Source organism: Canis lupus, chromosome 26, assembly GCF_048164855.1.
Source record: "Canis lupus baileyi chromosome 26, mCanLup2.hap1, whole genome shotgun sequence".
Lineage (NCBI taxonomy): Eukaryota > Metazoa > Chordata > Mammalia > Carnivora > Canidae > Canis > Canis lupus.
The window spans coordinates 23485856-23509878 of NC_132863.1; the positions used below are offsets into that span (position 1 = coordinate 23485856).

The 24023-nt window shown below is 49.6% G+C and overlaps 1 protein-coding gene across 1 annotated transcript; it reads left to right on the plus strand.

Moving 5' to 3' along the window:
• Nucleotides 1–5615: 5615 nt before the first annotated feature.
• Nucleotides 5616–23531, plus strand: CCM2L (CCM2 like scaffold protein). Its single transcript, XM_072800515.1, has 10 exons — nt 5616–5748; nt 7857–8024; nt 10141–10224; nt 10321–10504; nt 11141–11598; nt 14830–14965; nt 16901–16964; nt 20131–20260; nt 21041–21179; nt 22339–23531. The coding sequence occupies exons 1-10, from the start codon at nt 5719–5721 to the stop codon at nt 22650–22652; spliced, it is 1707 nt and encodes a 568-aa protein (XP_072656616.1). The 5' UTR covers nt 5616–5718; the 3' UTR covers nt 22653–23531.
• The last annotated feature ends 492 nt before the right edge of the window (nt 23532–24023 follow it).

The following is a 24023-nucleotide window of genomic DNA, read 5'->3' on the forward strand; positions in this document are numbered from 1 at the left end:
TGCTGCTTGTGTCCTATTGTTTTGGTTGTTTGGGGCCAGAGGAAGGCGATGAAGAAGGAAGGAGAGGGAAGGAAGGATATCTTCTGCCACAATCCCTTGAGCTCCCTTAAGAGATTCAAGCGGTTCTGAGGCAGAGGAGCCTGCGTGCACACAGAATTCCCTGATGATTGGACAAAGCCTCAATCAATCAACTTGAATGCCCACCCACCCACCCCAAACCCTCGGGTTTTGGGGATTATCTCCAAACTCTTCATTTTACAGATAAGGGGAAAAAGCATCTGGGGACAGATTTGCCAGGGGTCCCAGGATGCACCCTAGACAAAGTCAGAACCCAGACTGAAGTTTCTAATCCCACTAAACCAAATATTTGTTAAGTACATATTATGTGCCAGGCACTCTTCTAGGCACCATGAACAAGAAAGATATAAAACAAACATGGTCCCTGCCTTCACAGAGATTACTTTCTAGAAAGTACTGTTCCTAAAAGATCTCCCTGCCTCCAGGGTTTCCACCCTCCATCTAGTGGTTCTCAAACTTCAAAGTATACAGAATCACTTGGGGTTGAGGGGGGTTTGTTTTATTTTATTTTATTTTTAATTTTTTTAAAGATTTCATTTATTTATTCATGAGAGAGAGAGGGAGAGACACAGGCAGAGGGAGAAGCAGGCTCCATGCAGGGAGCCCGATGTGGGACTCATCCCTGGTCTCCAGGATCAGGCCCTGGGCTGAAGGCAATGCTAAACTGCTGAGCCACCCGGGCTGCCCCAGGGGGTTTGTTTTAAATGCAGATTTCTACTCGGATAGGAGGTGGATAGAGTTTGCCTGGAAGTCTGCATTTTAAAGGTTCTCCGGGGGATTCTGGTGCAAGGAGTTTGAGACTCTCACTTTGAGGACCACTGCTTTAATGCATCCTCATCCTCTTACAAATCTGATCATGACATGACAGTTCTTTGCTATAGAATCTCCATGGTTCCCCAGGACCTTCAGGATAAAGATTGCAACTTTGGGGGGAAAAAAAAGGAAAGAAAGGAAGGAAGGAAGGAAGGAAGGAAGGAAGGAAGGAAGGAAGGAAGGAAGGAAGGAAGGAAGGAAGGAAGGAAGGAAGGAAGGAAGGAAGGAAGGAAGGAAGGAAGAAAGAAAGAAAGAAAGAAAGAAAGAAAGAAAGAAAGAAAGAAAGAAAGAAAGAAAGAAAGAAAGAAAGAAAGAAAGAAAGAAAGAAAGAAAGACTTTTTCATGCTGCTGACTTTTCACTATTGGGCCCCAAATACTTTTTAATCCTTATCTCCAAAATTACCCCACCTGGCGCTCGTAGCCTCTCCAAACCATTCATCTTCTTGTTTTTGTGAGCCTCTCCTGGCTGCCACCCAACAGCCTTTCTCACTAGTCTCTCATGCAGGTGGAGCCCCATTTTAGGGAGCCTCATCCCAAGTGCTCAGGGAATGTAGCCCCAACCTGGCCCCAGGAGGCAAGTCACAATTGGCCCAAGGCAATGGTTATCAAAACACAGTCCCTAGACCAGTGTTACTGAGAAATTTATTAGAGATGTTGAATCTCAACCCCCACCCAGACCCATCTAATCAGCTACCTGTAGGGTTGAGTGGAGAGCAGCATGTCTTTATAAGTCTTTCAGGTGACTCTGATACTCACTCAAATTTGAGAACCATTGATCCAAGATCATTCCCCCTGACCTAGGATTGGTGGAGGCAGGGACATATGATTCAATTCTGTGTTCTCCAGTATCCATGCTTCCTCTTGTCTATAAAGGAATTTTTAGCTGGGCCCAGTGGCCCCCAGAATAGAAGACTACATTTCCCAACTTCCTTTGCAATTAGGTGTGGCCAAGGAAACAAATTCTAGTCAGTGGGATGTGAACAGAATTTTGTACTGACAGGTATTCTCTTTAAAGGGTGGGGTTGTACTCTCCCTGGCTGGACCATAGCTGTGTCGGAGGTGAAAACAAAATCCCAGTGTGGCATAGCAACAAGATAGGAAGCCTCTGGATCCCAGACCCAACAGTCCCAGGTCTGCTGCCCCGAACTACTCAGGTAATAAAAGAGAGAAACTTCTATTATGTTTAAGCCACCCTTGTGTCTTTGTTACAGCCCAAATATATCCTGGCTAAGACATCTGGTTCCTAGACTCCTAAGGGAAGTCTCTTGAAGCATCTGTGGGACAGGTGTTCCTTCACAATAAAAAGACACAAAAGAAGGGGGAAACCCTTCAGCCCCATCAATGGCTGATGGCATCAAAATCAGGATAATGGTAAATGGCATCAAGTCACTGCAGCCATCTGGCCGACTCTATTAGTTTGCTAGGGCTGCCACAACAAAATACCACAGTGTGAGGGATTTAAACAACAGAAATGTATTTCCTCACAATTCTGGGGGCTGCAAACTGAGATCAAGGTGTCAGCTGGGTTAGTTTCTTCTGAGGCCTCTCTTGTTGGGTTGTAGGTGGCTGCCTTCTGGCTCTGTCCTTATGCAGTATTTCCTCTTTGTGTGTGTACCCCTGGTGTCTCTCTGTGTGTCCGAATTTCCTCTTCTCAGGAGGACACTTGTCAGATTAGATTAGAGCCCACTTGGGATCCCTGGGTGGCTCAGCGGTTGAGCGTCTGCCTTAGGCCTAGGGCGTGATCCTGGAGTCCCGGATCGAGTCCCACATCCGGCTCCCTGCATGGAGCCTGCTTCTCTCTCTCTGCTGCTTTCTCTGCCCCTCTCTGTGTCTGTCATGAATAAATAAATAAAATCTTTAAAAAATATATTAGAGCCCACCCGACAGCCTCCTTTTAACTTAATTGCCACTTTAAAGGCCAGCCTTATTTCTGAAAACAGCCACATTCTGAGGTCCTAGGTGTTAGGGTCTCAACATATAAATTTAGGGGGACATAATTCAGCCCATAGCAGTAGCACACTAGAAAATGTATGGAACTTGATGCCATTTTGGGCTCCTCGATTAACCAGCCCTGAAATCACTTCCCTTTGGACTTGTCTTGAGAGGTAATACATTTTCCTAATTGTCAAAGCCCTTTGATTGGGCTGTCTATTCTTTGCAGCCAAAAGCATCACAATCCAGACACTGTGTGTTTGCTCAAGCTGTTTCCCCTGCCTAGAGTGACCTTCCTTCCATATGTCCTTCAAGGCTTGGCTTGAATATAATGGGGCTTGGTGAATGGCTCCTGATCCTGCCTTCCTCCAAATAAGTCACTTGGGCCATATCAGAGTTTTTGCGTATATACGTCTTTCTCTCTAGCCAGATCAGGGTCAGCATATGCACTGTATACCTGCCGCCACATTCCCACCTCCATGGCAGGCACTGATAATCGATCCCTTTTTCATGCTGAGAGTAGATCTAGTTTTTATAATCTATATAGAGCTCTAGGCAGCCCCTCCCAATCAACTGGAGATGGCTAAAAAAAGATGAATCCTATTTGCCACAACTATTAAGTTTTCAAGAACAAGGACTTTGTTTTACTTATTTTTTTGATGCACAAGCTGTTTTTTTTTTTTAAGATTTTATTTTTAAGTAATTTCCACATCTAATGTGGGGCTCGAACTCGCAATCCCAAGATCAAGAGTCACACATGCCACCAATTGAGCCAGCCAGGCACCTTAATTTTTTTTAGATTTTGCTTATTATTTATTTGAAAGAGAGAGCACCAGTGGGGGTGGGGCAGCAGGAGAAGGAGAAACAGGCTCCCTGATGAGCAGGGAGCCAGTCTCTGGGCTCAATCCCAGGACTCCGAGATCAGGACTGAGCCACCCAGGTGCCCTGCCCCCTTTTTTTTTTTTCAAGTTTATATTTAAATTCTAGTTAGTTAACATATAGTGTAATATTACTTTCAGGAGTAGAATTTAGTGATTCATCACTTAAGTATAATACCTAGGGCTCATTACAACAAGTGCCCTCCTTAATACCTGTCACCCATTTAGCCCACCACCACCTACCTCCCCTCCAGCAACCCTCATTTTTTTCTCTACAGTTTAAAGTCTCTTGGGGTGCCTGGACAGCTCAGTTGGTTAAACATCTGACTCTTGATTTCAGCTCAGGTCATGATCTCGGGGTTGAGGGTTGTGGGATTGAGCCCCTCTTCTGGCTCCACACTTAGTGGGGAGTCTGCTGGGGATACTCTCCCTCTGCCCCTCTTCCCACTCATTACACTTTCTCTCTAATAAATAAATTAATAAATGTTCTTAAAAAAAGCATCTCTTATGGTTTGCCTCCCTCTCTTTTTTCTTTCCCCTATGTTCATCTCTTCCATTTCTTAAATTCCACATATGGCAACATTTTTATGGCTGAGTAATATTCTATTGTGCATATATATGTGAATATATAGTATATACTGTGTATATATATAATATACACAGTATATATTATATACATATATATATATGTACACAACTTCTTTATCCTCACAAACCAATTTTAATAATCAATGTTACCATCATATATCTTCTGTTCCCACTTAATCTCTGCAACAGCCTTATGAGGCAAGCATCATCATTATCTTGCTTTTGACACATGAGACTCTGGGGCTCTAAGAAATGAACCTGTTCAAGGTCATACACATTTGAACCTATATCCACCTGTCTCCACCTACTTCTACTGACATTTACTAAACACTTGACCTGTTCGTGGCCCTGGGGTAGGCACTGCAGGGAATGCAAAGAGAGTTTGCTATTTCTAGCCGCATTCAGAACATTTCTTGTTCTATTTGATATTCCCAGCACTTCAGTGATACTTGGAGTTAGTTCAGCAATAACAGAAGTCCCCACTACACAGATAGGGAAACTGAGGAATTCAGGACTTGCTCAAGTTGTTAAGTGGGAGTTTCGGTGTCTGAAGCAGTCAGAAATTGGGTTGTACATCCTTGGCCTCTTCCTGTCGGCCTGGCAGACTGATGGGGATCTCACTTCCTGCTGCTGGGACATGAAAACCGGATACAGGGGAACAGGAGGGAGTGGCTCTGTGAGCTTACTCTAAACAGCCTGGACCGTTTCCCCAGATGAGCACTGAGCACAGAACACCCAAAGGGAAGGAAGTGGGGAGTGAGTGGTTGGAGGCTCCAGCGACCCTCACACCAGAGGCAGTGCAAAGCCCATGAATACTGCCTTCCTTAACAGTAATGATTAATTTTTAAAATCACAACTAGCTTGGACACGGTATTCTATTGTTTAGGAAGCATTTTTCCTACCCACTCTTGCATTTATCTCTCACCACAGCAGCCAGAGAGGGAGACAATGTTTATTCCTAGTTCATAGAGAGGAGGGGGCAACCGAGGCTGTGCAAGCCAGAACTGACTTGCCTTGCCAAGGTCACACAACAAGGTCAGTGGCAGAAGTAGGGTTGGAATTTGGGATTCTCAGACTCCACATGGGGGGAGGGGGGAGGGGGGAGGCAAGAGGGCCTTCCCCAGCCTTACTCAGTTCCCAAGACTGCTCAACAGCAAGCCTTCTGGATGGAGGCTTAAGGCATTCTCCCCATGTCGGTTGCTCAGGCTGGGCTTCCTTCCATTCTTCAGCTTCAGAGGCCCAAGCCTGCGTTCTAGCCTGCCTCCAGCCCCCCACCTCTCTGCTCGCTATCATGCATGGGCAGGCGGGGCAGGAACTCTGGGGCTGGTGGAGTTTCCGACCAGGCAGGAAAAAGAACAAAGGAACTGCGTAGGGGAGAGGGTGGAGGGGATGGCCAGGAGGGTGGCAAAAGTGGAGGCGACACTTCACCATGGAATATGAAGTCAAGAAAGGAAAAAAGGTAGGTGGGAGGTTGGGAGGGATGCAGGGTAGAGAAATGTCCCTGGAGCTGGTAAAGGTGGAAGCCAGGGGTGGGGGCTATGGGTAGTGAGTGGCGGGAGTAAAGTCTTCTCATCTGAAAAGACTGTCCTTTCCACCCTTGGGCAGTCAGACATTTGGGCTCAAGCTTCCTAACCTGTTTCCCCACTCTGAGTGGCATCTGCCATCCCTGGAATAGACAGACAAGCACCTTACAGGGGAACCCCACCAGACAAATTGCTTTGGGAGATACTCCCAACCTGCCTCCATGGCTTTCCTGAGGGCTCCTCAGACAGAGAGACAAACAGACACCCAACATACCCATTCTTTTGCTTCTTACCTCCCCAGACAGAAGGACCTCAGCCAGGGCATTTCTGTGCTATAAGGCTGCCTATCCAGGTTGAGACACCTACCTGCTCCCCTGCTGGGTTCCAGTCTAGCCTGCCCCCTCCCCATCTTTATGCCAAGACAGCTCTGCTCCTAAGGCCTCAGCCTGAAGCTCATTCCCCCCAGCCTCTAGATCCTCATGCCTCCCCACTATCAGTTTTCTAGTCTGGGTCCATGGGCCCCTCACCTGGTTGTCTTTGTCATTCAGGAAGTCCCTCGGATTCCAAATCCCCACCCCCACCCCCACCCCCACCCCCATGCATTCCTATCCTCCAAGAAACCTGGGTCAGGCTGGTCTAAAGGGCTCCCGTGTGAATCATGAAGGCTCACAAGGGAGTCACAACATAGTGCTTCTTCTCTCTGGGTTCATACCTTCTCCGGATATTTACTGAGCACTGTTTTTTTCATTTATATTTATTTATTCATGAGAGACACAGAGAGAAAGACAGAGACATAGGCAGAGAGAGAAGCAGGCTCCATTCAGGGAGCCTGATGCGGAACTTGATCCTGGAACCCCAGGATCACGCCCTGGGCCAAAGGCAGGTGCTAAAGCGCTGAGCCACCCAGCATCCCTACTGAGCACTTATTATGTGGATATTTACCAAGCATCATGCCTGGTACTAGGGACCATATAGTGGTGAGCAAAGTCAAACAAGGTCCCTGCACCCTCTCTGGAGCTCACAATATAGTGGGGAAGGGAGCTCTTAATTTTTTAAAAAAGATTTTAAAATTTATTTGACAGAGAGAGAGAGCACAAGTAGGGGGAGCAGCAGAGGGAGAAGGAGAAGCAGGCTCCCCGCTGAGCAGGGCTCAATCTCAGGACCAGCCCTTGTAGTCCCCCAGGGGTTTGCATGTGCACATGCCCTCTGCCTGAACACCCTTTTCTGGATCATCTGTTCTCATATCTCAGAGCTCCAGATACTCCAGCTAGGCTCCAAGACACTGCTTTTCACATCTGAACTGGGCATGTGTCAGAATCACCTGGAGTGTTTGTTAAAACCTGGATTACTGGGTCTCACACCCTCGCTCTGATCCAGCATATCTAGGATAGAATGGTAGAATGTGCATTTCTCCTAAGTTCCCTGGTGCTGCTGCTGCAGATCCAGGGATCAGACCCACTGAGAACTGCTCTAAAGTAGTGCTCACAATTTCCGGCAAGATTTAGATTCTGTTGGGCCTCAGTGGAGCTCTGCAATTGGCTTCTTGAACCTTGCTATAGGCCCTGTTTTATGCAGGTGCCTGCTGGATTCTCCTTAAACGTACTTATTCGCTGTTTCCAATTTAGGGAAAAGCACAGGGAATTGCATAACAAATCCCTGTGCCCTTACCACTCTGCCACATTAAATCTGACCATTTTTCTTATTTGCCCCAGCCTAGACCCACTCCTTCAGTCTGGGCTGGGCCTGGGCAGGCCCTCCACCCTCCCCTGGGTGTTTAGAATGGAGCTTTTAGAGCCAGACTGCACTCATGGTTCTACCACTAGTGACTGGATCAGCTAGTTCCCTCTCTGAGGCTTAGTTTCTCCATCTGTGAAATGGGGCTCACAGAGGTACCCCTTCTGCAGAGTCCATGAGAATTAAATTATGTACCATGTAAATAAGCAAAATGCTGAGTGAGGAAGTGCGGAAAGTGCTGGAGAAAGTCAGCAGCTGTTATTACTGTTGTTTCTCACCCCCATCTCTCCACCATCCCACCCCCTCCCAGGGCTTCGTATCCCCCATCCGGAGGCTGGTGTTCCCCAAGGCGGGGCGCCGGGCTGCCTTTCGGACCAGTGTGAGTCGCCGGCCTCTGCACTCGATGCCCCTTTATCCTCCTGACTACCTCATCGACCCTCAGATCCTACTGTGTGACTACCTGGAGAAAGAGGTCAAGGTACATCGTGGAATGAGGGGACAGGTGGGCAGAATCTTGGGGTGAGGAGTCAAGGAGGGGTCCTCAACTCTCTTAGGGTCCCTGGCTGAGTCTGCAAATGAAGCCGACACCGACAAACAGATTAACGGGAGAAGAGTGTCACATTTTATTTTATTTTAAAGATTTTATTTATTTATTCCATGATAGTCACACAGAGAGAGAGAGGCAGAGACATAGGCAGAGGGAGAAGCAGGCTCCATGCAGGGATGCCCGACATGGGACTCGATCCTGGGACTCCAGGATCGCGCCCTGGGCCAAAGGCAGGCGCTAAACCGCTGCGCCACCCAGGGATCCCAAGTGTCACATTTTATTAAATGTTAACATGCCCATGAGAGCCTTCACAAGAGAATGAAGACCCATTCATTGGGTGACTAGAGCAGGAAGCTTTTATACCTTCTTTTTTTTTTACTTTTTTTTTTTGCTTTTATATCTTCTTGACAAACAATACATTTTTGAAGAACTGACAAGGCAGAGGATTTGGGCTAGGGGAGAAAAAAGGTGAAGAAATAACAAGGTTTGTTTAAACAGCCTTCTAGGTCCTAAATTCCTTGTGTCTGGTGAGAAGGAGGTCTCCCTCCAGGTATAGGGAGGGTATGTGTCTTCTTTCAGGGAAGAAGGGTAGGGGGTGAGGGAAGGTCACAGTGACCTCCCTGCTTCTACAGTTTTCTTCAATTCCATCAAGCTTAAGATATTCGACATGCCAAGGTGCCATATTTTGGGGTAATATGTTCTGGATCCCATCAGAAGAAACTCTGTACCTCTCCCTCACACCAAGCCCTGACCAGCCCTGCCTCACACAGGGGAGGCTTAGGGGAAAGAGACCTGGGTTCAAGGCCTAGCTCCTGCCTTATGCTGTGGACCCTCAGCAAATGATCTCCAGCTGCTCAGCCTCAGTGTTCCCATCTTGAGATGGGGCTCAAAACCTACCCACAGGGGAAAGCAGGTGGGAAAAGCCATACCTTCCTGTGAGATTTCACCACAGTAATGACAGCAGATCAACTTGGTAAAGGAACCCAAATCAGCAAGCCAGAGGGGACTGAGGTTGTTGGAGAGTTTTACTACTGTTTCTTGAGCACCGTGAAGGAGCAATAGAGAATCCTCACTACCCAAGGAGGATTGATATGGGGGTAGGAGTGTTAGATTTGGCAAAAATAGGCTGCCTGGTTAAATGTGAATTTCATTTATTTATTTTTTAAAGATTTTATTTATTTATTCATGAGAGACACAGAGAGAGAGGCAGAGATATAAGAAGAGAGAGAAGTAGGCTCTCCGCAAGGAGCCCAATGTGGGACTCCATCCTGGACCCCAGGATCATGCCTTGAGCCAAAGCCAGATGCTCAGCCGCTGAGCCACCCAGGAATCCCTAATGTGAATTTCAGATAAGCAATGAGTATTTGTTGAGTATTAATATGTCCCAGATATTGCATGGGGCTAAAAGCACTTGTAAAAAAATTGAAAAAGTAGGACACCTGGCTGGCTCAGAGTGGTTGAGCGTCTGCCTTTGGCTCAGAGTGTGAACCTGGAGTTCTGGGATCGAGTCCCGCATTGGGCTCTTGCAAGGAGCCTGCTTCTCCCTCTGCCTGTGTCTCTGCCTCTCTATGTCTCTCATGAATAAATAAATCAATCTTTTTTAAAAATTGAAAAAGTATTCACTGTTTACATGAAATTCAATTTTAACTGACATCTTGTATATATGGAGGGTAAAGCTAACCAGTAACTCCATTTAAAAATTGGGGACTGAAATTCCATAGAGAATAAAAGAAGAAAAACGTTTGGTAGAAGAACAAACCTGAAAATTTTAAAAAGTTAATTTCTTACACTGAAGAACATTAAAGTTTGTGATAACATTGCGTTATAACTAAGAATGAATGAAGAATTATTATATTGATTTGGGGCATCATTATTTTGGGTCTGGCTTCTGTGACCACCTTAACAGTTATTATCAGGTTATTGTTAATTCAGAGATTTCTATTTCAGTCTATAGACACTGGGTCAATGAGGAGTTCTGGGTTATCCAAAGCTTCAAGGTGACCTCTCTGTGCCCTTCTCCCACCTCCACCCCCCATTTCCTATCCAGTTCCTGGGCCACCTCACCTGGGTTACCTCCTCACTGAACCCCTCCAGCCGCGACGAGCTCCTGCAGCTGCTGGACACGGCCAGGGTGAGGTCCTGGGAAGGGTCAGGTCTGGGTCTTGGCCCCTTCTTCCTCTCCCACCTGAGCCCCTGGGGGACCCAAGAGATCCGCCCCGCCCCGCAGCAGTTGAAGGAGCTGCCGCTGAAGACCACGGCGGAGCAGGACAGTATCCTGAGCCTGTCGGCCCGCTGCCTGCTGCTCACTTGGCGCGACAACGAGGAGCTAATCCTGCGCATCCCCACGCATGAGATCGCCGCCGCCTCCTACCTGCAGGACGACGCGCTGCACCTGCTGGTGCTTAAGACCGGTAGGTACAGCAGGCTGGGCCCGGCCGGGGCAGGGCCGGGAGGTGAACCGGGAGAGAAAGGGCCCAGCGTCTAGTTTTGGGAAAGGCGTGACTTGGGGCGGGGAGGAGGCGGCTGGCTGAGCATGGATGGTGTGCGATGGAAAAGGCCTGACCGCACGGCTACCCTGAGACTAAGGGCCGGCCCTGGCCATATACGCGAGAAGACGTGGCCCAGGGCTAAGGCTGAAGCTGAAGGGTGGATGGCCTGGCCCACCAGCCTGAGGCCAGGTGGCGGAGCTGGGAAGGCTGGAGCAGCCCAAATTCTGGGACCTGAAGTTGAAGGGCGAGGTGAAGCAGAGCGAGACCTCGGCGGTCTGAGAGCTCGGGCGAGCGGCAGGGTCTGCCCTGGGGGCGGAGCCTGAGCCGGGGGCGTGGCCATACGGCGGGGAGGCGGAGCTCCCTCCTGGGGTAGTGGCCGGACAGGTCAGACCCCGAGCGAGACTAGGGTGGAGCCGAGGCCCGGCGCGAGCCCCAAGAGTCAGGGCACCCCGGGGGGCGGGCGTGGCCTCCAGCCTTGAAGGCAGAGGTGGGGCGAGGCGCGGATGGCCCCCAGCTGGTGTCGGAGGGGGCTCCTGACCGCCATCCCGCCTCTCCTAGGTCTGGGCGTGGACCCGGTGCCAGCCGGCGTAGACGCCAGCCCCGGCGGCGCTGGGCGCGACCCGGGCCCGCCGGGCGCGGCGCCCGAGAAGCGGCGGGGGGGCACCACGGAGCGGCGCCACACCATCTGCAGCCTGGACTGGCGGATGGCGTGGGGCGGGGGCGCGGGCGCGGAGGCCCGGGCCGGGGGCGGCGGCGGCGGCAGCCTGGAGCGCCAGCGCGCCGGGGCGCGGGCGTCGGGCAGCTGGGAGCGGCGGCAGACGTTCAGCGGCAGCTGGGAGCGGCGGCACGCGGGCGGCGGCGGCGGCGCGGGCAAGCCGGGTGGCAGCTGGGAGCGGAGGCAGGCGGGCGGCGGCGGCAGCTGGGAGCGGCGCCACCCGGGCTCCAACCCGCTGGACCCGCGGGACCCCAGCCCCGACGCCTATTGCAACCTCGTCATCCTGGCTGTGGCCAACAGGGTGAGCCCGCGGGCGCCGGGAGCCCCTGCGTCCTGCCTCCCCCGCGCGTCGGGGGTTGGAGGGCGTCGCCCCGCCCCGCCCCGTCCCGCCCCGCCCCGCCCGGTTCCGGGGGTCTACCCTGGCCCCGGGGCCCTATCGAGGACTTCAGGTACTACCTGTGTGCCCACGACGCCAAAGGGCTTCTGATCTCCAGCCTGGACGCCTCCCCCTTGTCGTTCCAATGATGAAAACTCAAAATAACCCAAACAGACTTGATCCAACCCCTCCTCCAGCCCTGCTCCTTCTCCCACGTCGTAGATGCGGCCACTACCCCAGTAACAACCACGAGGACACTAATTACCAGTACGAAGGGAATGCGGCCCATGCCAGACCAGGAACCAGCATTAACACATTTCATTCTCTCACCAACGCCTAGAGGCAAACATTACAACCATCTCCATTCTGTAGAGGAGGAAACTGAGACCCAGAGGCTAGGTAACTTGTGGAAGGTCACACAGGAAGCAGGTGACGGTTTCAACACTGGGACCCAGAAAGTTCAGAGCCTGTGCTTTTGTTAACTATGGCAGTCATCCAAGGCAGAAGTCTTCCATTCTTGCCTTCCCTCCCCTCCCCCCATTCTCCATATTCCCCCTTGCTTTTATTCTTTTGACCATCTTTACTGAGCATCTTTATTGTCCTAGACATTGGGCTAGGTGCTATGGATGCAGAGATGGACAACACCTATTTGGTGCCCTCCCTTAGGGAGCTCACAATCTATCAGACACTTTCAAGTCCTGAGCTGTCTAAACTTTGCCTCTGGCCCTGAGTCCCCCATCTTCCCTCCCGCCCCCCCCCCCCCCATATATATCGCAGTGAACAAAACCATCTCCTGGCATCTAAAACTCTGAGAACTCACCAAATTTTATCTCTCAGCAAATCTCCAGACACGTTTCTCCAATCAGCCTCTCCATTCGGTGGGCTAATGACCATCCCAAACCTAAAACACCCAAAGCTATGCAGCCAATCTTCTCCCTCAAACCTGCTCCTCTCTTGGTTTCCCTGTCTTAATTAATGGCAACTCTGTCCTTCCCTCACTCAGACTAAAACCTCCCAGAGATTCGTAGCCCCTCTCAATCTCACACAACACATATCCATTCTCTCAGCAAACCCTGTTGGCCTTATTTTTAAAATATATTCCAAACCTATCTACTTCTCCCCACCCTCCACTGTTCCCGCCCAGGCCCATGCCCCAACTTCTATCATCCAGATCATTCATCTAGATCATGGATTTGGCTCTTCCTTATAATCTGTTCTCCCCAGGCAGAGCAGCCCTGCTAACACATTAGTCACATCATATCACTGCTCAAAATCTTGCCATGGCTCCCCATTTCACTGGAATAGGAGCTAATGTACTTACAACTGCTGATAAGGCCACCCACCTTCTAATGGTGGCTGAAGCCTCATTCCTCTCTGTCCTCATCTCTTTCTACATGCCCCTTTATGCACTCCAGTCCAGCCAGACTGGTCTCCTTGTAGAGTGCAAGAGATCTGTGCATTTTGGATGGTTCACTATGGTATCTCCAACACCTAAAACCGTGCCTGTCACATGATAAATATTGAATGAGTGGATGAAGTGATGCATAGTATATTATTATACCTTGTGTTGGAGACCAAGAAGAAAACAGATTGTAGTGATAATGAGGAAGGAGATCCATTTTCCATAGAGAAAGTGAGTTTGTGCCTTTTAAACTGAAATATGAAGGGGAGGAAGGAGTCTGCAAGGTGAAGAGCCAGGAAAATGAATTCCTGGCAGAGGGAACAATGTACCCAGTTATCTTACTAGGACTGTGAGGGCTTTAGGGTACAGACTTCATCTAATTCACCCTTAAGACCCCGGAGTCTGGCCCAGTGCCTAAAATAGGACTAAATGAGAATTTGCAAAATGAGTGAATAAATAAAGAGTTGCTTTTCAGGAGTATTGGATTCTCTGACCTCCTATCAAAGGCATTGTGGTCCTGAGCAGGGTACAGGAATTAGGGTCAAAAAACCTGAGTGCTAGTAGTAACCAATAATAAGCACTTGTTGTGTGAGCTGGGTGACTGACTTAGTCACTGTAAGCTTCAGTGCCTTCAACTATAAAATAAGGATACTCTCTTCCCTGTTTGTTTTGTAGGGTTATTGTAAGGATCAATCTTGCCTCTCCAGGGTTACATTTTAATTTATATTCCCAGCTTTTTAGAGGAACAAAATAGGAAATGGTACCATGAAGATGGTCTCATCAGTTATTGTCTTTCTGGGTTTCTTCCTTAAAGACATAAAGAGGTAAATTAGAAAGACAAATTCCTCTTCAAATTTGTAGTCTTGAAAAACTTTCACCCAAGAATTGAAATTCATGCCTTCTATCAGAAACTAAAGTTTAGGGATCCCTCGGTGGCTCAGCGGTTTAGCGCCGCCTGCAGCCCAGGGTGTGATCCTGGAGACCGGGGAGTGAGTCCCACGTCAGACTCCCTGCATGGAGCCTGCTTCTCCCTCTGCCTGTGTCTCTGCCTCTCTCTCTGTGTGTGTTTCTCATGAGTAAATAAATAAAATCTTAAAAAAAAAAAAAAAAAGAAACTAAAGTTTAGGTATTCATCCTACTTCCATTTTTGCCCTGGGTGCCAGGAAGTTCATATCTAAATATGGCATCCAGTAGTAGTAACTATTTTGAACCTAAAATTTTCATACGTGTAATTCTTTCTCCTCTTGGTAGGTATCAGGAGTCCTGGGTTCTAGTCCTGACTAATAACTTCACCTCTCTAAGCCTCAACTTCCTATGGTAAATTTAACTAAACTAGGGCTTATTTTACTTTATTTTATTTTTTAAAGTAGGCTCCATGCCCATTGTGGAGCCCAACATGGGGCTTGAACTCACAACTGTGAGATAGAAACCTGAGCTGAGATCAAGAGTTGGATGTTTAACCAATTGAGCCACCCAGGTGCCCCTAGGGCTTATTTTAGATAAACTTTAGGAGGTCCTATGAATCTCCCAGAAATTTGGGGTACATTTTTCAGAGCAGAAGACTTAGCATTGCTGCTGGGCTCTTTAAAGGAGCCCAAGACCCAGAAGGTGAATGGGGAATGCCCTCCAAGTCGATTTAAAGGTGTCCATAGGTACGTGTGCAGCCCCGCAAGCCTCCTCACACTGTTTAAGGGAGCAGTGGTGTCCTGGGTACTGGAGAGGCCCAGAGTGCTCTGTCTTCCTACCTGTGCCAGGATGCTGCCGAGGAGTCCTGTGCCCTCATCTGTCAGGTCTTCCAGATCATCTACGGGGACCAGAGCATTGAGTGCGTAGACCGAGCCGGCTACCACTACACGTCCACACCTGAGCGGCCGTGGCTCTGCAGCCGCAGTGAGTACTGGAACTCCTGGCCGCCCCTCCTGTGAACCATCCCAAAAGGCCAGGGGTGGGGGGCCTGCCCCAGGACTCAGGGCCAATGAACCGTTAGGGGTCCCGATCTCTACAACAATTACAGTGTACCCCACCCCTCGCCCTTATGTGGTTAAAATAAAATGTCAGTTTTCATGATGACCTCAAACTTAGCTTCTGGGCATTCCGGTGGCTCAGTGGTTTAGCGCCGCCTTTGGCCCAAGGTATGGCCCTGGAGACCCGGGATGGAGTCCCACATCGGGCTCCCTGCATGGAGCCTGCTTCTCCCTCTGCCTGTGTCTATGCCTCTCTCTCTGTGTCTCTCATGAATAAATAAAATCTTTAAAAAAAAACAAAAACAACAACAACAAAAAACTTAGCTTCCTCACAGATGTTCTGGTTGCCAGATTCAGAATGAGCCCCTCAAAGCTGAACTCTTCTCCTTTCTTTCATTTTTGATGTCCTTGCTTTGCAGAAATCCAGGCACATGCATTGTGTGTTTACTGAGCTGTCTCGCTCCACTAGGAATCTAGGTCAAAGCAAACATATCCAGGCCCACTCTTGAATGTAATCAAGGGCTAGAATGAGAAAGAAACTAATAGAGGCATTTATTGAGCAACAACTATGTGCCAAGCACAGTCTTATTCAATGTGCCCAACTCTTTTTTAATCCTCATAGCAATCTGGTTGGTACTATTTGCCACTATATCCCCCATGCCTAGCACAGGACCAGGGACATCACAGATGCTCAAGAAGTATTGTTTGAATAGATAAAAGAACTCTCTGAAGCCTTATGATTCCAATTTTACAGATGAGGACGTTAAGGCTCAGAGTAGTCAATAAATTGCTCAAGGTCACCCAGCTGGCAAGTGGCAGAATCAGGATTCAAACCCAGGTGTGTCTGATTTCTAAAGCTTCTAAAGCTTTCAGCCTGACTCCCAGGCTGCCTTTGAGGCCACTAAGTGAATTTCCTCAGCCACAGCCCCCTCAGAGCAACCCCTGTCTGCATAGCTCCAGCAACAGAACTCTTTCCTTCCAGAGGCACTCCCATTCATGTGGGACCTGGGGTTTTTGGGAAGTTGAGACAGTTCATCAACTCTCACAGGATGCTGGGTAAATAAATGCAATGAGTCAACAAATATATCAACAAATGCATTCTATTGAACAAATATTTACTGAGCCCCTACCATCACCAGGATATACTAGTGAGCAAAACGAGACATGGCCCTGCTCTCATAAGGCTTGCATTGTTGAGGTAAGTCCACAGCAATTAAATAGCTATACAAATAAACTGTAGTCTCACGTTGTACTCTGAGAACACAGACTGAGGAACCAGCCTCACCTGGGAAGTCAGGGGGGTGTCCGAAGGAAGTGACAACACATAAGACAAGATCAGAAGGGTAAGGCCAGAGATGTTAATAGGGCTGGGTGCAGAGCAAGTTCTCTGTAAATGGTGCTTCCATTCTCTCAAGATTTGGGGTTCTTCCCCTCAAAGTTCCTTTTTTCTTCTTGCCTCAAACACAGTTTTCAAAACATTACCTCACCTGTTCCCTCACCTGCTATCCCCAAGACTCTCACGAGGCAGGCAGGAAAGTGGTATTGTCCCAACCTTGGGGAAGTTGAGGGCAAGGAGAGAAGAGGTGAGTTGCCCAAGGTTGGCTGTGTATTGGTGGTGGAGGTAGGATTCATGGTCCAGATCTTCCAGTGGCTGCCTAATTTCACTCAGGGTAAAAGCTAACATTCTGACAATTGCTTACAAGGCCAGATATCCAACAAGGACATCCCTTGGCCTTACAAGGCCAATTGCTCCAACCATCATCCCAACCACAGGGCCGGGCTGAGGTTGAGGCCTCGGGGAGCTGGGGATGTCGGTCCCTGGCCCACTGTCTCTAACCGCCCCTCTGTCTGTTGACCCCAGGTGAGAGCTGCCGCACGGATGGGACTTACGCCTATGATGCCGACTTCAGCTGCTGCAGCTCCTTGTGGGTACCACCCTGCACACACCCCTCACCCTTGCACAAACAGTGGCTCTCTTCTGGGCATTCTTGAGCTCCCTGTGGGCAAGAGAGAGTGGGAGTAAATGACCCCGCCTCAATTTCTGCAGATGCTCAGCCCAAGAGGGGTAGGTAAACTGACTCCTCTAGGCTTCAGTGAGTTCGGAGGATCCAGACCCAGACACCCTGAGAGGCCCAGGAGATGGACAGAACCCAGAACTGGCTCCATATAGGCCTATAGTTCTTTGCCCGTCATCCAGACATACTGGCCTACAGAGTCCAAATCACAACTGATGCCAAAAAATAATTTTGGTTTACTTTGGTTTTAATTCCATGTAATAGAAAACCCTAAAAAAGATAAAGCTTTAAATAAGATAGAGTTTTCCCCCCGGTCTTCTGTATAAAATAGACCAGGAGTTATGGTTGTATGCTCAGCAGCAGTCCAGACTTTTCTTCTCCCCTCTCCTCAGCACTTGCTCCCATCCTCAAAGTCACCTCATGGGCCAAGATGATGGTCATAGCGCCAGTTATTGCACTGGCATGCCAGGGGCCTCTGTAAAGAGCTTTGCTGCAATTCCCACCCTATACAACTTCTGTTTATGTCTCATTGGCCAGAACTTGGTCACGTGGCCACCACTACTGCCAGCAAGGCTAGAAAATGTGGGATTAACAAACAAACTCACCTGGGAACATTGTCCAGGGCTGCATTTGGTATGACCAACCCCACCCCCTACCCTCAGCATTGAGGGGGTTCCCAGGACATGGGAATTTTAGTACTAACATCAGGAAAGTCCCAGGCAAACTAGGACAAGGTGGTCATGCTAGTTCTGTAACTAAGGCCTTTGGCTTGACAGGTAGCAGTCTCTGCCAGTAACATATGCCCAATTTTTTTTTTCCTCTCGGTGGCAATATATTTGCCTTCTTAATACTGTGTGCTCTTGGGCCAGTCCTTAAACAACCTGACATCTGCTGGAGAGGTGACAATCATGATAATGACTAATATTTGAGTTTGCTGTGTGCCTAGTGTGCCTAGTGCTGTTCCATAAAGTGCTTCATTTTTAATTTTATTTTTATCTTTATTTTTTTAGTACTTCATTTTTAAAAAAACAAACTCTACCCCCAACGTGGAGCTTGAACTCATGACCCCAAGATCAAGAGTTACATGCTCTACCAACTGAACCAGCCAGGTAAAGCTGGTTTTAAAGTTGGAAAGCGCTTCATTTTTTAAAAAAATCAACATAGCAACATTACAGTGGCTATTGTTTATTTATTGTTTATAGTCCATGGCTCTAAGTGCTGTATAAATAGACTCCTCTAATTCTTATGAAGTCAATTTTTGTCATCCCATTTTACAGATGGAGAAACTGAGGAATAGAGAAGCTAAGCAGCTTGCCCAGGGTCAAGCAGCTAGTAAGTTGTAGGTCTGAGATTTGAGTGTGAGCAGGCTAGCTCCAGGGCCAAATCCTCTAAGCATTATGCTACACTGCTTTTCTGTAGATAATAACCCCGATGAACCATCCAAGATGGTTCTGGAACAATTTAGAAACGAGGAGGCAGGTTGACTTTTTTTTTTAGGTAACTTTTTTTTAGAGAGCAGGGGGAGGGGCAGAGGGAGAGAAAATTTTTTTTTAAGATTTTTTTTATTTATTCATGAGAGACAGAGAGAGAGAGAGACAGAGACACAGGCAGAGGGAGAAGCAGGCTCCACGCAGGGAACCCGATACGGGACTCAATCCTGGGACTCCAGGATCACACCCTGGGCCAAAGGCAGGCACTAAACCACTGAGCCACCCAGGGATCCCGAGATTTTTTTTTTTTTTAAATAAATTGCATCTTCAATTTTTATTTATTTATTTATTTATGATAGTCAGAGAGAGAGAGAGAGAGAGAGGCAGAGACATAGGCAGAGGGAGAAGCAGGCTCCATGCACCGGGAGCCCGACGTGGGATTCGATCCCGGGTCTCCAGGATCGCGCCCTGGGCCAAAGGCAGGTGCCAAACCACTGCGCCACCCAGGGATCCCGAGATTTTTTTTTTTAAAGATAATTTATTCATTTTGAGAGAGAGAGACTGTGCGGGAGCAGGCGGGTGGCAGAGGGAAAGAGAGAATCCTAAGCAGGATCCACACTGAGCTTGGAGCCCAATGCGGGGTTCAATCCCACGACTGTGAGCTCATGACCTGAGCTGAAATCAAGAGTCAGGCACTTTACTGACTGAACCACCTAGGTGTCCCAGGTTGACTTTATTAGGTAAGATTTATGGAGTATGTAGCATATGCCAGAGACCGTGCTGTGTGGTAGGGTTACAGTGGGGAACAAGACAAGTTACAGAGCAGATACTTAACAGATGAAGAAACTAAAGTCCCTGATCTTGCATGGTTTATGGTGCAAACACAGTTACAGTGTCTAGCGCAGGAGACAATGAAATCATTATTGAATAGAAATAAGCATTAGTGATAAGCACGAAAGAGAATAAGCCCCTGAGGGTACTGGGGGAGAGGCCATGGAGAGCCTTCCTCGTCTGGGGAGTCAGGAGGGTCTCTCCGAGCTGATGACAGTTGAACTGAGACCCAGAGGAGGAAAAGGGAAGAGTGCCCCAGGCAGAAGGGCAGACAGTACAAGGGTTCTGAAGTAGGATGTATCTTGGTGCATTCGAGAAGCAGCCAGGTGGCCACCATGGACATTGATGGGGCGATCTGGAAAGCCTTGCATGTCATGGCCAGACTTATGGGTTTGTGACCACATTTGACAGAGGATCTAACCCAGTCATGGGGATAGGGGGTCAGGGAAAATTTTGCTGAGAAGGTGATACTTAAGCTTCAATGATGAGTAAGAGTAAGTTGAGCAAAAGATAGAGGGAGAGAAGCATTCCAGATATAGGGAACAGCATGTGCAAAGGCCCAGAGTGAAGAGGTACTTGGAGTATTAGAGAGGAAGAAAGAAGGCAGAGTGGCCTGGGTATACAGAGCAAGGGTGAGGTGAGGCATCAGAGGCAGCCAAGGCCAGATAATGTGGGGCCTTGGAGGCCAAAATGGAATCTAGATTGAGGCCTCAGGCCCAGAGCATTGGTAGCTGTGCTTTCCCTCCTCCACCTGCTGCAGGGAAAGGAGCTGGAGGGAGATGAGTGAGGGCCCCCCTCTCTGCCTGTCTCTGCAGCAACGGCTCCCAGGATACATTTGAAGCGTGTTATAGTGGCACGTCCACGCCCTCTTTCCATGGCTCCCACTGCAGCGGCAGTGACCACAGCAGCCTGGGCCTCGAACAGCTGCAGGATTACATGGTCACGGTGAGCTGGGGCAGGCAATGTGAACAGCACGAGCAAAGGCCTGGGGGCTGGAGAAAGCATGGGGAGTAGTTCAGGAATCATGAGTAACCCTGGACATAACTGAAGCAGATGTTGAAGATCAGGGCAGGACATGAGATTAGGAAAGTAAACTGAGGCCAGCTTGTGAAAGCCTTAGTTAATGTCAGCTAGCATTTTTTTTTAAGATTTTATTTATTTATTCATGAGAGACACAGAGAGAGAGAGAGAGAGGGACAGAGACACAGGCAGAGGGAGAAGCAGGCTCCATGCAGGGAGCCTGATGTGGGACTCCATCCAGGGTCTTCAGGATCACACCCTGGGCTGCAGGTGGCGCTAAACAGCTGCGCCACCGGGGCTGCCCAATGTCAGCTAGCATTAATTGAGTGTTTGCTGTATACCAGGCACTGTTCTATGCACTTTTTATGCATTTATTTTAATCCTTTCAATGACCAAAGTGGGAGGTGCCACTATTATCCTCACCATATATAAGAAAAGCAAGGGTCAAGGAGGTTGTCACCCACCCAAGACCACAGAACTGATCAGCCAAGGGGTCAGGATTTGAACTCAGGCAGTTTGAGTCTACATCCCATGCTTAGATGCAGCCCAGAGGGTCTGGCCATCCCCTCCCAACCGCCATAGTCCATGGGAGGATTTCCAAGGAAGTCTTGGCCAAATATACCCTTACAGAGGGCTCTGGGTCTTTTAGGCAAAGGTTGGGTGGGAGTTGCTCCCCAGGACTGATCTTGAATGTTGTTCCTGTAGTTACGGAGTAAACTGGGGCCCCCTGAGATCCAGCAGTTTGCGATGCTGCTGCGGGAGTACCGGCTGGGGCTGCCCATCCAGGACTACTGTGCAGGCCTGCTGAAGCTCTATGGAGAACGGCGCAAGTTCCTCCTCCTTGGTGAGCCCCCTCCCATGTCCCCCAAGGTTAGCCAAGGCCCCTACATGGCCCATGATGCTCCCAATCAGAAATCAGGCTAGAGGTATTCACTTCTCTTCTTTAGCTTCCCATAAAACCAAGATGGTGAAATCCATGGTGCATTTGAGGAGAAAGGTGCAGAGCAGAGAAGGGAATTGCTTGCAGTCACAGCGCATAAGTAGAGAGCAGTAGTATAACCATTCACCTTCACAGCAAAGCTGGGTGAGGGAATGATTCTCCCCATTTACTTCAGGAGGCAGCTGAGGCTCACAGAGACTAAGGAATTTGTCTGAGGTCACACAGCTGGCAAGGAAGGCTCATAATGACACTAGAGAATGATAATACTAATAGACTCACAGGTATTTTGCAGTTACCCTGTGTCAAGCATCATCTCATTGAATGCTTCACTTCTGGAAAGTAGAACCATATTGCCCCCACATTGCAGATGAGGAAGCTGAGGCTCCACATATTGCAGATGAGGAAGCTGAGGCTCAGAGAAGCAAAGTAAAGTACTGAAGTTGCAGTCACATAGCGCATGAGCAGAGTTGGAAGCAAAACCCGCTGACTTGTATGGGACACTCAGTGTGTGCTAAGCACCTCCTCACATCCCTACCAGGGGAACAGGTGCCATGATCTCAGTTTTAGAGGCAAGGTCAAGTCAGGCTCAGAGTAGCTATTTTTTTTTTTTTAAGATTTTATTTATTTATTCATGAGAATACACAGAGAGAGGAGAGAGAGAGAGAGAGAGAGAGGCAGAGACACAGGCAGAGGGAGAAGCTCCATGCTGGGAGCCCGACGTGGGACTCGATCCCGGGTCTCCAGGATCACGCCCCCGGCCGTAGGCGGCGCTAAACCGCTGAGCCACTGGGGCTGCCCCAGAGTAGCTATTTAAATGAGGGTCACACAACTAACAAATGGAAAGGTAACCGTTGCAATAACAACACCAACAAGCTAAAGCGTTTATTCTGTGCCAAGCATTAGGTCAGTATTCTCTGGCGCAGAGTCAGGGAATCTGTGCAAGGCCACACAGCCAGCCAGCGGCGGGGTGGGGATTTGAACTCAGATCTCCGGAGGAGGCGATTCCAACGTGGGAGGGGGAGGGCTGAGCCCTGAGGAGCCCCCCCATCCCTCGGCCCCGCAGGGATGCGGCCCTTCATCCCGGACCAGGACATCGGCTACTTCGAGGGCTTCCTGGAGGGCGTGGGCATCCGCGAGGGCGGCATCCTCACCGACAGCTTCGGCCGCATCAAGCGCAGCATGAGCTCCACGTCGGCGTCGGCCGTGCGCAGCTACGACGGCGCGGCCCAGCGGCCGGAGGCGCAGAGCTTCCACCGGCTGCTGGCCGACATCACGCACGACATCGAGGCGCTGGCCCCCGACGACGACGAAAGCACGGACGAGGAGGCCCGGGACTGCCCGGGCCGGGGCGACGCGGCTGAAGACAACTACCTGTAGCCGCAGCCCTTGCGGACAGCAGGGACGCACCTGCATCTCGCCGGCTCCCGCCCGTGGGACCTGGGCCCCGGGTCCCCCTCGCACTGGACGCGGACGCGGGCCTCCACTCCCCGGGGCGCGGGGTCCATGGCCTGGGGGCTCCAGGCCCTGCAACACCGAGAATGTGCTGCAGGGGGCGGGACCCTAAAGTCGCGGGCAGTCCCTGAGGCTCAGGCCCCTCTCCCAGACTTCAGCGGGCAGCCCCCTACTTTGTCTGACCGCCTCGGGCGCCGCCCCAGGTCAACCCGTGTTTCCTGCCACTGCCGCCCCTTTCTGGAGGCCAAGGGAGGGATGAGGGGTGGGTGCTTCACCTGCTGGCCGACTGAGAAAAGAATTCCCAGAGCCCACAGATGGCTGCTTCTCCTATTTTACAGTTTGAGAAACTGACGTTCCAAGAAGAGAAAGGAACTTGAAGGAAGGTCCTGTTTCTCCTTCGATATTACCTCAAACTAACCATACTAAATAGCGTAGAGGGTCTTTTTCAGACTCCAAACAGCAGGGTCGCCCCTCCCCTGATGGCAAGAATTGGATCATCAATCTGAAATAGAGGTTTTTATCTACTGGCAGTTGAGTCAGAAGTAGGTGATGTGCCCCCAGTCCTGGCCCTAAGGCTCTGAACGAGTTGCTTGTTCAGATCTTGGGTTTGGGGCCACACAGATCTAGGGCTCCTGCCTGGTTCGTGTTCTCACCTCTTGGTGACATCCATTCCCTAATCTGTGGGATGAGGTGGGCCCCACCCCTGCCACAGAGTGGTTCTGGGGATTAGCAAAAGTCCAGACCTTAGTGCTGGGTCTAGCACATGATAGACACCCAATAAATGCCGTTCACTTCCACATCTAACGCTATCGGACTTGATCTCCCTGTCTTGCTTGGTATAGTGGGGTGGGAACTGAGTTCGGGGTGGGCTATAAGGAGACCTTGGGGAAGCTAATGAAGAGGAAATAGAACTTGTTTCTCACAGCTCTATTACACCCTGGCTCTCAGCTCAAGGCCCAAATGAAAAGTACCCAAGACCACAGGCTCCCACCATGGGAGTCCAGGGTAGTTAAAAGGAACCTGATGGTTGGAGAGGTAGAGAAGTCAGCGGAAAGGCAGCATTCAACACAGCCTCAGTAAAGGCTTGGAGGCTAAAAGGAACGAACCCTTAAAGGAGGCCAGAGCCTCACACAGAACTGCTAAATTTATGTATGAAACTTTACAGAGCCTTCCATGGCCAGGCACATGGCACAGGCACAGAGGGTAGGTATAATTATTACCAATTTTAAAGCAATATTAGTATTAGGGCTACATGTCCAGAGTTCCACGATTTATACTCAGTTTGTAGTAAATGGC